Genomic DNA, 13,613 nt, shown 5'->3' with positions numbered 1-13,613 from the left:
AACATCTGACGCCAAGTGGATATGTCCCGCGGTTTCGGTGGAGATATCTGTGAGATCTTCTTTGCCAGCCCCCACACGCTGTGGTCCTCCCTCAGCCATGAAGGCTCCCTGGGGGACTGGGGAGCGGTCCCTCCCTCTTGGCCCAGCCTACCTGGCAAGGTGGTGGTTGTGGGGAGAGGGATAAAAGGAAGGGAGAACCTCCCCCTACCATCTGCCTTGAGCTCCTGGAGAAAAGATGTGCTATAGCTCTACTAAATGGGACCATAGAACGTATAAGTGGGAAGGGGGCTCAGAGGTCATCTAGACTAGTCCCCCCAGTGCAACTCGGTCCCTGCCTGACCTGAGTCCCCCTCCTCGCCTAAGCAGATTGGGTCATGACTCCTTCCAGCAAGGGATGGCCTGTAAGATGGAGATGGAGTCTCCTTTATTTCAAAGTTGATTCATCGATCAGCCAGAATGAGCTAACTCCTGCCCTTTGCTGTGACCGTTCGTACTCTGGTTGGGCATTTTTGCATGCTGGATTGGACACAGGACTGGTTGGCTGTGTGCATTTGCTGTCAGGGAATCCTAAGGTCGGTGGGGAACATGGAGGTCATCTATGCTCCATGCTCAGGGCAGGCATCCCGTCTTGAGCACCCCAGACGGGGTGCTGTCCTGTCTCGGCTTGAAGGTATCCAGCAAAAGGGAACCCACCGGCTCTCTAGGTCAGTGTTTCTCAACCTCAGCAACTTCAAGCGGTGTGGACTTCAATTCCCAGAATTCCCCAGCCAGCATAGCTGGCTGGGGAATTCTGGCAATTGAAGTCCACACACCTTAAAGTTCCCAAGGTTTAGAAACACTGCTGTATGTCTTTGGTTCCACTGTTGAACTGTTCTTACTGTTAGGAAGTTTTGGCTAACATTCATTTGGAGTCTGCCTCCTTGTAACTTAAACCCATTTTTTTGGAACGAGGGGAAAGAGTTCCTGACCTCTTGGGTGGGACTTCCTTTCAGGAATTAGAAAAGTCCTATCCTATCTCCTTTAATCTTCAAGGCAAAACATACCCAGATCCTATTCTTCAATCTCTCTGCAAAGGACATATTTTCTAACCCTCTGATCATTTGTTCTTCTCTAAATCTCTTCCAATTTCTCTGAAACCTTCTTAAAGTGGGTTAAGACCTGGATGTTTTCAAGGTGAGGTCTGATCAAAGGAGACTAGATTGGAACAGTGACTTTCTGGGATTTGGAAAGTATACTTCTATTGATACCATCAGAAATTGCATTTGCTTTGTTTGCAGTCCCATTACGCTCCTGGCTGATCCTCCATTTGCAATCAATTTTATTGAACGAAGACGCTTAAGCTAACCCATTAGACCAGATGTTTCATTTGAATCTCACTCAAATGGTACTCTGAAATGGCTCCGAAGGCCCATGCAATAAATCATAATAATTTTTGAAGGAGTTTTGCAGCCCTTCCTCCACAGACCAAGATATATTTTCGCTGCTTTCTTCAAAAACGGAGATCAGAAGGAGGAGCATCTAAGTTGCTTTGAAGAAAACACCAAGCAACCGTCTCGCAGAGATGGGGAGAAGAGATTGGACCAGATGACCTCAAGGATCCCTTCCCATTCTAGGAATCCGTCATCCTTCCTGATACGAAATCTTAGTCTGAGAAAAGAAGGCAGTTCCTAAGAGGAGGCTGAGGGATCTAGAACAGATCAGGGATTCTCGGTGGGTTTCTCCGTAGCTGTTGGCCGAAGTCGGCCATCTAACTTGCCTACCAGCATCTTCTCTTGCAGAGTTGATCTTTTCGGTTCAGTGTCAGCCTCTTTCCGCGTTTCTGCTCGGCGGCTGTCATCTCTTGTGCAATTAATCGGTCTCCTTGCATCATGCGTGTTGGCAACCACCTATGTTTTCAACAGATGGCTTTCATGGTTCCCCCACTTCCCAGGAATTCCAAAAAGATTTAACCATGATATTTGTTTAATCCAAGGGTCTAAACTTTCCCTAGCTTTTGAGCCAAGGCACAAACATCAGCTTCAGAAAACGAGTCAGAAAATTGGAAGGGTGGGGTGGAGAGACAGAGCAATCAGAAATAAATCTCTGCAAAAGGGCAGAATCTAACACAGCTGGCTTGGGAAATCCAAAAACCACGAGAAAGGGAGCAAGAGGGTCAAAATCAGACCAGGGCCAGATTCTACAGTGGTTTTAGAGGGCACGGTGTGCCCAGAACCGGATGCCAAAACCTGCTTTTGACCAGCAGCGTAGATTTTACCCTGGCCTTGCAGGAGATGTCTCAGCTATGAATACCCTGAAATTCTTGGCTCTTTCATTCCTGTGAATGAAAGTTTCTAGTCCCTAGGATTGCACAAGGGGGCTAGGGCATTGCCAACACCTCTGCAGAGGCTAGCTGACGTTGGAGTGGCAGAGCCGAGATGAGCTGTCAATAATTCGAGGATCCAGAGAAGTTTCTGCAGTTTGCAAGTCAGCAAGACCAGGGATTCTGGGTGGTGGTAGAAGATGTGGAACCGTATCTGTTTCTCCAGGTTCGTAACTGCTGGGTGTGGGGTGGTTTTGTTTTGTTTTTTTTCTGGTTCCACTTCTAGTTTACATTTGTAATTTTGCAGGAGTTTGGCGTTTCTCTGGATGCTTAGCATTCTCAACGTTCTGCGACATCACAGCGGGTCAGCCAATGGCCTCTCAGTTTAGCCACCGGAAAAAATCCACGGAATCTGGCCATTGCAAATTGTGCAAATTTTAAGATCCAGGGCAAGGACAGAAAAGCTGGGCGTTTTTTTGCTTTTCTGCCACTTTCTCAGGAAGGCTGGACTTGCTGCCAGCACTTTTAAAACCTCTTTTTTATTTCTTTTTCATCGGAGCAATTTTCCTGCTTGGGGAATCACAGCACCTTTTGGTTTAGGAGGGAGCTGCGGTTTCTCTTTCCTGCTGCAGATCGCAATTGGGGAACTTGTTAAACGCGACTTGACAATTTTGGAGGTGATACTTTGCCCCTAGCAATTAAAAAAAAGAGAAGAGAAAGAAAAGAAGGTGTGCGTGCTTTAATTCATCCTTTAATTCTGTTGACATAGCAAACGAGTCGTGGTTTTTAATGGGTTGCAATTCACTTTCAGGGATCCCAGAACAGGGATCTAGAGCAGCAGCTACTAGGATTCCTCCTATGTGAAAGTCAGTAGTACATTAAAAAAAAAAAGAAAATTCCTTGCTTTCACCGGAGAAAGTTCAGTCACTGAAGGTAGTTTCTCTTAATTAAGTCTCTTTGATGCTCCAAGGCTGGATCTCTCCCAACAGCAGAAATGCAGCCCTTCTTTCGGAAGATGCCGCTGTTACGAGTTCTTTTTTAAAACATACACGATTAGATTGATCCAGACTCAAGAGAGACACAAAAGTACTGGACCCTCACTCAGGGGTTTCTCCCTATAAGGCAGTGTTTTTCAAACTTGGCAACTTTAAGGTGTGTGGACTTCAACTCCCAGAATTCCACAGCCAGCATGCTGGCTGGGGATTCTGGGAGTTGAAGTCCACCCATGCTGGCCAGGGGATTCTGGGAGTTGAAGTCCACACATCTTAAAGTTGCCAAGGTTGAGAAACACTGCACTAGGGTAAGATGTAGGGTTGCTACAAAAGTTACTAGGGGGTTAGCTCACAGGTGGCGAAACATAGAAACTTGCTATCTATTGAGTTAAGCCGTGACTCTACCATGAATTGTTTAGCTTGATGTTCTCCAGGATTATATGTCTCATCTTCGACCCTTTGGTGCCCCTTTGCAACTCTCCCCCCAAAGCTCCCCCCAAATTGTAAAGTTTAACCCGATGGGGAAATGGTTCAAATGTATGACCGTGATCAGATTGACAGCATTTAATTAATTAACCGAGAAATGTATGAACGCGAGAGGTCTATTGTCGATTTGCTGAGTTAAAGAAAGCTTATGATGACGTGAGTAAGCTTGAATTATGGAATGTTTTGCAGGAATATAGTGTTGAAGGTTGATTGCTAACTGCAGTAAGGGCAATATAAGATGGAAATGGAACCTGTGTGAGATAAATGGAAGCAATGGAGGCTAATATGTGTAGCTCAGGGTTGAACTGTGGAGTCCGTGGGGTTCTCTGAGCTGGGTTCTTTTCTTGCAAACGTTTCATTACCCGGCTAGGTAACATCTTCAGCGCTAAAATGGGATGAGGTTTGCTCTCTATTTATCTGCTGTGGCCTGCTTTGCCAGTGCTGGTGGGGGTGGGGGTTCTGTTTTGCTCCTCTGGTAGTTCATTGATTAGCATCTGTTGACTGCTTGATTGTGTGCCTGGCGGTGACCTTTGCTTATCTGGGTGATGATTGCTGGAGATGACTGCTGGTGATTGAATGCTGGTGAGGCAGTCTTCTGGTCTTTTGTCTCTTTTGAATAGTATGTAGATGCTATTAATCTCTATATGTCTGTTAATTGCTGCCTTGTCTGAATACCAGGCTTCCAAGAATTCTCTTGCATACTTGGATTTGGCTTGGTCTAAAATGCTGACAGTTTCCCAGTTAAAACTGTGGTTGAGTCTGCCATGTGTTGTGAGATTAAAGAATTTTCATCATGTCTTCTGACTGCTGGTTGGTGCTCATGGATGTGCTCTGCACACCTTCTGTCTCTCTGTCCTACATAGTGGTTGTTGCAGTCCTGACACTGTATGTTGTAGATGACTCATGGTTTTTCTTCTCAGGCCACTGGGTCTTTGGGTTTGCTTAAGATATTTTGGAGTGATTTTGTTGGTTTGTGTGCTACAGAGATGCCATGTGGTTGTAATAATCTGTTGGTAGTTTCTGAGATGTTTCTGATGTATGGCAGTGTGATCCTTTTCATGGCTTGTGTGGGTTGTGTTGTAGTAGGTTGAGTGGTCAGGCACTTTTTGATAAAGTTACGTGGGTATCCATTTTGTTGGAAGATGTTGTATAGGTGTGTCATATCCATATTTTAGGTTGTATGTGTGGCAGTGCTATAGCTTCTAGGCGTTGCATTACAATCTCTGCTATGAGTCCTGACAGTGGTGATCCCATGGATGTTGTATAATGCAACAAGGAACATTGATTTGAAAATCCTTGTATCAAAGACCCAGGTGCTTGACCCAGAAAGTGAAGCAAACGATTGCAGGTTCTACATAACTACTGAAAACCTAGAACAAGTAGGTGAATGTTTACTAAAGTTAGGGAAATAGAGGGAGAACTATTTGGATGTGTAAATGTGGGTAGGTAGTGGATGATATATGGTCTATTGGGTGGAATGGGTATTTGTGAAAAGAAGCAAAAATAGCTATGCTTCTGCCTACATGCTAATATACAAGCAAGATTTGGGTATGACAGGAGAACCATAACAAGTTGAATGCAATGGGAATGGGATACGGGTAGTCCTCGTTTAGCAACTACAATCGAGATGCGCACCTCGGTTGCTAATCGAAGTGATTGCTAAGTGAACCCGCGACTGTGCTTATGATTTTCCTTCAGTTTTCCTTTGCTTTACCAATCTGCAAAGATCGTAAATGTGAGGATTGGTTGCAAGGTGATTTCTTCATCGCTGTTGTAACTACGAACAGTTGCTAAATGAGGCAGTCACTAAATGAGGACTAGCTGTACTTAGGAAATATGTGCAGTAAAACCAGACACAAGGTCAAGAACGAGTGGGTGCCGGATGAAAGCAGACTGAATACAAATGCCAGTGGCTAGTAAGAAAGATCCAGTTTGAGTTGGTTTGATCATATACAGAGAATGAAGTTGGATCAAATTGCAAAACAAATATAGGCAGTCCTTGCTTAATGACTGTTCATTTAACAACAGTCCAGAGTTACAATGGCCTTATGACAATGTGCTTTATGACCCCTGCGGTCACATGATCGCTATTTGCGACCTTTTTTATGAGGTTCGTTAAGCCAATTACCACGGTTATTAAGTGAATCATGTGGTCATTAAGCAAATCATCATTAAGCAAATTCTGGCAAAAAAGTTCATTGGGGAACCTGGATTCGCTTAACGACCATGTGATTCACGTAACGACCATGGTGATTCACTTAACAACCCTCATAAAAAAAAACTCATAAAATCAGCTCCGATTCACTTAACAACCAAATTGCTTAGCAACCTAAATTCTGGCCCCTATTGTGGTCGGATAGTGAGGACTACCTGTGTGTGCAGGAAGAGTGAATGGGTGGAAAGGAAGGAATGGATGAGATTCTGGAAAAGAGGGGGGCGAGAAATTTAAGAAGAAAAGGCGCTGTTTGAAGGGCTGGATGGAGGTGGTAGAACCAAGTCTGGTTTGCAAGAAGACCAAGACAGTGAAGGAAGTTGGTGTAAGTTCATTTTAGTTATACAGGTAGGTCTTGATTAGTAAGGTCAATTTGCACCATTCAAAGTGATCTTTCTATGGAAAATAGGGTAATTGGTTCCAGCTCAGTGTAAATAGGCAATGAAAACATTTAAACATAAATTTTTATAGATATATTAATGAAATATTACAGTAAAGGATCAAATAGGCAATGGAAAAAATTAAACATGAATTTTTATATGTACATTAATGAAATATTACAGTAAAGGATTGACCATACTTTTAATTCAAATGTATGGTTATCAAAGACACAGAATAGTTCTAGAAAGCAGAATAAAAACAAAAAAATTCTACCATAGATTGAGGGATTCCAGCATCTTGTCCTATTTTAGCGTTGCTATGACCACGTTCATGTTGTTCAATTGCATCAAATTTTTGCTCTAATGTAATAGCAAGCTTCTTGTACTGTTTTCCTCTCGTGGAATCTTCCTTTTCTCCATTTTGCACACACCAAGATGAGCAGCGTGTCAAACCGCAGCTGCGCACACACCAGCCTCACATTAACTGAATTGAGGGTCGCATTAAACACGACCTGGTGTCAACTTACAATTCACACTAAATCGAACGCCGCATTCTTCAAACCCACGCTAATTGCGACTCACCTTTATTCTCTTTTCATTGAGCCCATGGTCTTCTCCGTAGGCGCTGTCTGTTCCAGCTGTGGCCAGATGTTGGAGAACGGCACAGTCACAAGATTAGACTAGCAAGACCTTAAATCTCACTAAATGCCTCTAAATATTGTTACGGCGCCTGTAGAATTCGCACTGAGATGACTGCAGAATATTCGTATTTTTAAGATTAGTGAGTAAAAGTAGCCGGTTACGGACTTTGCGTTTTGCATACTTGGGGTCTTGGAGTGCTGTAATAAAGAAACCCTAAGTCGGAAATGTTGATCTAATCCAGATGCCGTTCCAGAGGTTGAAGTCTGGGTGAATGCTCCACGTTAATGTCTCTGTTGATGTTTTGCTGTATGGCAGGTGGTGAGCGCAGTGGCGTTTGTCCACCAGACAATCCCACCCTGTTTGCATGTGCTGTAAGAGGGCGCATGGTGTTTGGATTTACCCCTTTCACGCATTATAGCTGTCTGCAGCACAGAGAGGATATATATGCAGCTAGGAGGCTAAGACAGTCCAGGCCTGAAGGCTTACAAAAAAAGGGGGGGGGGAGAAAAAAAGAACACATGTGAACCCCTGCTCTGGGAAGGGCATAGATGGAAATAGGTGTATTACCACGATGGAATTTACAAGGTTGCATGAGCATTGATACCAAAGCAGCATCTGACGTTTGGTGGGATCAGGCCATTTCAAGAAAGAGGGTTGAGATGACCTCCAATGTTGCTTTAACCTGTTCTTTCTTTCTCTCTTTTCCTTCCTTCCTTCCTTCCTTCCTTCCTTCCTTCCTTCCTTCCTTCCTTCCTTCCTTCCTTCCTTCCTTCCTTCCTTCCTTCCCTCCCTCCCTCCCTCCCTCCCTCCCTCCCTCCCTCCCTCCCTTCCTTCCTTCCTTCCTTCCTTCCTTCCTTCCTTCCTTCCTTCCTTCCTTCCTTCCTTCCTTCCTTCCTTCCTTCCTTCCTTCCTTCCTTCCGGCAGCTGATAGTTGAGAAGACAGCAGACTACCCTGCTCCTGAGTACTCTCTGGTAGAAGATGCGGCCCTCCACTTCACTTGTTTGATGGACAGGCTGAATGAGCAACGCCTCTTCCAGCCAGACCTGTGCGACGTGGACATTGTCCTGGTGCAACAGAAGAGCATCTTCCCAGCTCACAAGGGGGTCCTTGCAGCCTACAGCCAGTTCTTTCACTCTCTCTTCACCCAGAACAAGCAGCTCCAGCGGGTGGAGCTCTCCCTGGAGGTGCTGACCTCCCTCGGCCTTCAGCAGATCCTGGATTTCATCTATACCTCGAAACTGCTAGTCAACGCCTCCAACATTCAGGATGTCCTGAATGCAGCATCTGTCTTGCAGATGAGCAGCATTGCCTCCTCCTGCCAGGAGCTCATCAGCACCCGAGCTCTCAGCTTAGCCATGACCAACAATATGGCCTTGACTCCAGACGACTGTAGCAAAACTGGGCCACCTCCCCAGTTCTACTGTGACATCAAGCAAGAAATGGATCCCCCACATCCCAAGATCTTCGCCCGAGAAGGGAACATCCCGTATTCTGTGCGGGTGGAGGATGGCAACCAGAACCATCCTGCCGTGGCCAGCAAGAAGTTCTACAAGGAGGAGAAGAGTGGTGTTCCTCCTGTCTGCAAGATGGAAGGGGACACGTCTGAGGCGCACTTGGCCAGCCGAGGCTCCTACAGCCGTGGTGAGCAAATCATTGTGGAGGTCAACCTTAACAACCAGACCCTCAATGTCTCTAAAGGCACAGAGGGACAGCCCTCGGCTGCTGACCAAGTGGCTACTGTGGCCACAGAGGCTGGGCAGACAGAAGGAGAAGGGCATTCCTCTGTGGGGGATCGAGAGCAGGAAAACGGGGGCAGGGAAGATGAAGATGAGGATGCAGACGTGGGGGATGAAGATGAGCACTCTGAAGAGGAAGACCTGGAAGATACCTCTGAAGAGGAGGAAGAGGAGGAGGAGGAAGAGGAGGAAGAGGAGGAGGAAGAGGAGGAAGAAGAGGACAAAGGGGACAATGACAGTAATGACACAGTGGATGAGATCAAAGGGGAGAAGGCTGGAGCACCCCACAGGACTAGACAACTTGCCAAGGCCACCAAGTCAGCTGTCTCCCAAAAAGCCACTGAAGTTGCCACAATGATGGAAGAAGGAGGAGAGGAGGAGGAGGAAGAGGAAGAGGAAGCAGCCGAGGAGGAAGGGGAGGACCAGAGAGGCAAGAAGCAGAAGAAGGAACAGGATAGCCATGGCCAGAAGGTGAAGCTGGAGGAGAAGCAGCATTACCCCTGCAAGAAGTGCCCTCGGGTTTTTAACAACCGCTGGTACCTGGAGAAACACATGAACGTCACGCACAGCCGCATGCAGATCTGTGACAAGTGTGGCAAGAGGTTTCTGCTGGAGAGCGAGCTACTCTTGCACCATCAGACAGACTGTGAGAAGAACATTCAGGTGAGGACCTCCTTGATCTCACTTCGTGTTTGTTTCTCCTACAGGCTGCTGTTCTCAAGGTCTTGGTGGGAGCCCGGTTGGAGACATCGTTCCCAGCCAGTGGAAGTCGAGACATCATCCCAGTTCTAACATTCCCGTCCTGCCTGATTTTCCTTCAACAGCTTGCTCTCCTGACAAACTGGGGGCCATAGATGATTTCTTGACCTTTTTTCTTTAGCGGGGGAGAGTTTAAAGGGTGGCGATGGGAGCCAAAAGCCAATTCCACCCTTCCACATTCCCCACCGTGGCCAAAAATAGTGCCCCTGAGAAATAGTTTGTGGGGTGTTTCTTTGGAGAAAAGGGGGCAACTGGCCTCCCTAAGGACTCCCTGCCATTCTCACCCTTTTTTGGGGGAAAAGAATAAAGGAGAAAAAAACGCCCCATTTGCAAATCTCCCATTTTGCCCCCAAAGTGTAGGTTGTTGACCCCTGGCCAAGTTTAACACCATCATGATTTATGGCTTTATTTATGCCAAATAAATTTATATCTTGCCCCAAATCAAATAGATGCTAGGCAGGGAACAAGGAGATAAAAGATAAAATACCAAAAAAATGTAAACGTCTTGGGTTTACTGTATGTTTTCTTTTTCTGGAAGTATTTTTTTTTTTAATATTGCAGAGTTTTCTGACTTTTTAAAAGTGTAATTCGTCAGGAGCTGGGCGGCCACTAAATTTAATTAAATAAATAAACCAATTGCGGAAAAAATGGAGGTGGGTGGGAAGCTCCTAATATTACAAGGTCGGAAGAACCACAAAGGGTCAGAAACCCACCCAAACAGTATGGCTCTCACTGATTTGCAGAATGTCAGAACCTGGTTCTTCCTAATTCACACCCAACAACAACCTTGCAAGGTGGGCTGGGCAGAGAGAATATTAGTTTCATGCTTGAAAAATTCCCCAAAGCTCCTTGCTGAGCGTAAGAGGAAGGAATAGTTGGGCAAGTCAACGTCCCCTTGGGTGGCATCGTTCCTCTCTTTCGTAAATCTGGACTACCGCAACTGATTGCACGTGCATCTCAAAGCCACCTGAAAAGAAAGGAATAATTGTGGCTTTTGTCGCTCAGAGCAATTGTGGCGTGGTCCTTCTTGCCCTGTGTTTCCTTTCTCAGACTCCACAGCTCCCTTGCAGGAAACTGGGAGACGTGATCTCCCTCCTTAGCACAGTTTCTGTTTTGTTTTAGTCCAGGAATGACCTGGACAAGGATCTTGGAGCACGTTTAGCGATGGGCTCCCCGGCCCTTCTGTCCTGAGTCCATTCCCAGCTGAAAACGGGCTTGCACAGTGGGTTGGAGCTGTGCAATTCAGAGAGGGAGTTGTGATCCAGATCATCTGGCAGGAGTCTGCCAATTCAATCTGAATTCTTTGCAAAAGGATGCTTTGTGGGTGGTTGTGTGTGTCTGTGTGTGTGTGTTTCTGGCTGCCAAATGTAGCATTTCGCAATCCGGCAGCACCAGTAAGTGGTAGGACGCAGAACTGCAGTGAGGGAAGGGGAGAACTTTCAGAACTGACTCTGGATCAGGTGAGAAGAAAAGCGGAGTGTGTGTGCTTCGCCTGGTGCCAAGGGGCACACACATATTTTTTCTCGTGTCTGGGCATTTAGCAGCAGCCTGGACAATCAGAAAAAGAAAATGGGAACGGGAAGACATGGGGGCAAAATATGAGCCAATCTATCTTCCCTGGCTTGTGAGGTTGGGATCCAGGCTTGTGACTGACCAAGTAAAAACCAGCTTTGGTTCCCCAAAGGGTGATTCTGTAGGGGCCGGATAAAAGATGGAAGAAGTTGAGGAATTTAGAAAGACCGGGTCAAACTCCATTTTCCCCTATTTGACTTCTGTTGCATTATCAAGAAGCTTGACTCCATATTTAGGACGGTTGCATCTCCTGATTTTTAATCCTGACAACAATCTTGTAAAGTAGGTAAAGCTAAGAGAGGGGAGGTGGTCCAAAGAGAGAATCGGAGCAAACAAAGTAATTAAATTTGCCTCTCCCCTATCTTCGCTGACACCCTATTTTTCTAGCCATCGATAGAAGCAGAACGATTTTTTTTGTTCCCCTGATTTATGTATTTATTTATTTAAAAAAGGTATATGACTGATCATCTTAAGTACATTAACTCTGGACAGCTAACAGCCAATTTATTAAATAAAATAAAATGCCCCAAGTTAAAAAAAAAATCCAATACAGAGGGGAAAAAAAATACATGATTAAGAGTTATTCTGGAGCCTGGACAGATTATAAGGAAGTTTATGAAAATCCATTTCTCTTTCTTCAGATCTAGCGCCTCTTGCTAAAGGCAGCCACAGAATAGGAAAGTTAATACTGTGAGTTTGTTGGCAAAGACCTTTCTGTAGAGGAGAAAGGGTGTGTTTCTGCAGTTCAGCTTGGCTTGACCTAGAGTTTGAGAAAGGGAGCACTTCATACTTGGTCTTGCAACAGCTCCTGTCCCCCTTGTCTGAAGATGGAAGGAGACGGCAGGTGGAGGGGGAAGCTAGAAGCTGAAATAATCAGGGCCATTGATCCAAGAAATACTGGCAATCAATTTATAGTCCAAATTAGATAAGAGTAAGTCTGGTTGGGCAAGAAGGTTAACCCTGTATAAGGTTGGAAAAGAAAGGGACTTCTGGGAGCATAATTACTTATGTTATGATGTAGTCCTCACTTAACAACCACAGTAGGGACCAGAACATTCATCATTAAGTGGGGCGGTCGTTAAATGAAGCATCATGTGACTGCATCCAATTTAACGACTTTCTTTGCAGTGGTCGTTAAGCTAATCACATGGTTCCCCATTGATTTTGCTTGCTGGAAACTGGCTGGGAAGGTCGCAAATGGTGATCACCTGACTCCGGGACGCTGCAACCAACATAAGCATGAGCTGGTTGCCAAATACCCAGATCATGATCACGTGACCGCGGGAGTACTGTGATGGTCATAAGTGTGAGGACCAGTCACAAGTCATTTTTTTCAGCTCCATGGTAACTTCAGACAATTGCTAAATGGTCGTTAAATGAGGACTACTTGTACATTACAACAGGTAACGAATCAATTCATTTATAAAATGATAACCAGCCCCAAAGATGACCTGTGAGTATTCTTCCTTGCAGTGCATTACTTGCGGGAAAGCTTTTAAGAAACTCTGGTCCCTGCACGAGCATAACAAAATTGTCCACAGTTATGCTGAGAAGAAGTTCTCCTGCGAGATCTGTGAGAAGAAGTTCTACACGATGGCACATGTGCGGAAACACATGGTTGGTGAGTGGGGCAGGGAAGAAGGGGGAGCAGATGGAGTAGAGCAAGACAGGAGACCTGAGATCATCTAGAAGATGTTCGATTCCAACTCCTGTCAGTTCCAACCCATATGACCGCAATCATGGATGATGGAAGTTGTGTCCTAACAACTTCTGGAAAAGCAGAAATTCCCCATCTCCCCAAAAGAAGTGCCAGTTGGGTCTCAGGTAGTGATCCTTGGTATGACAGAAGAGTTGTTTGTGACAATATTATTCCAGCTGTATTCTCCTTGCGAGATCGAGTTAGATCTCTTGTTGGCACTTCAATTCCAAACCATTTTGGCCATAAGATGTACTGGATGAAGCAGTGATGTGTCCAGACAGTTGTATTTCCAGAACTTCTTGAAGACATCTGGTTTACTGCAACCATTCCAGATCTTCAGTTGCTCTAACTGAGTTAGAACATGACCCCCAATCTTTATCCTGGATTTCTTTGAGCTGGGCCACATAATCAGAAGTGTAGCGGTGCTACAGAAGCGTCGGTGTGCTATTCTTGCTAGGCCGTTTACATTTCAGACTCCAGGAGAAGGAGTCTCATTCACGTGGAAATGAACTCAAAACTTTCCCCCAACCCCAAGCTGCTAGTCTTCTCGGGGTGGCGGGGGACCCTTCTTGCTGATGACCTCTCACGGCAGAGATCATCTGAAGTCATGTGTCTTAAGCAGAGCCGATGATCGTGTAGCTGGGCTCAGCACTTCATGGGCAGCTTTAGAAGACAACCCTGATTCCTCTCTGCTTTTTAGCTCACACCAAGGACATGCCTTTCACCTGTGAGACGTGTGGGAAATCGTTCAAGCGCAGCATGTCTCTGAAAGTACATTCTCTCCAGCATTCGGGTGAGAAGCCATTTAAATGTGAGGTGAGAATCCATGTCTGCG

At 45.6% G+C, this 13,613-nt stretch overlaps 1 protein-coding gene across 2 annotated transcripts in view; it reads left to right on the top strand.

The window, feature by feature from the left end:
• The window catches only part of ZBTB47 (zinc finger and BTB domain containing 47), a 28,752-nt gene that overhangs the window by 10,911 nt on the left and 4,228 nt on the right, over window positions 1-13,613 (top strand). The window contains exons 1-4 of one of the 2 annotated variants that reach the window (XM_088150466.1): window positions 787-2,525; window positions 7,936-9,411; window positions 12,553-12,700; window positions 13,479-13,594. In XM_088150466.1, coding sequence (XP_088006592.1) covers window positions 8,017-9,411; window positions 12,553-12,700; window positions 13,479-13,594 — 1,659 coding nt within the window. In that variant the 5' untranslated portion in view covers window positions 787-2,525; window positions 7,936-8,016. Of the gene's footprint in view, window positions 1-786; window positions 2,526-7,935; window positions 9,412-12,552; window positions 12,701-13,478; window positions 13,595-13,613 lie in introns of those variants that run through there. The other variant, XM_088150465.1, reaches the window with a different exon arrangement.

This window comes from Python bivittatus, unplaced genomic scaffold (assembly GCF_059951505.1).
Source record: "Python bivittatus isolate LINGU-HERP-01145 unplaced genomic scaffold, Pbiv_v1 ctg000610_np1212, whole genome shotgun sequence".
Classification (NCBI taxonomy): domain Eukaryota; kingdom Metazoa; phylum Chordata; class Lepidosauria; order Squamata; family Pythonidae; genus Python; species Python bivittatus.
Note: the sequence above shows the minus strand (reverse complement) of the source record. Positions and strands in the feature narration are given on the sequence as shown.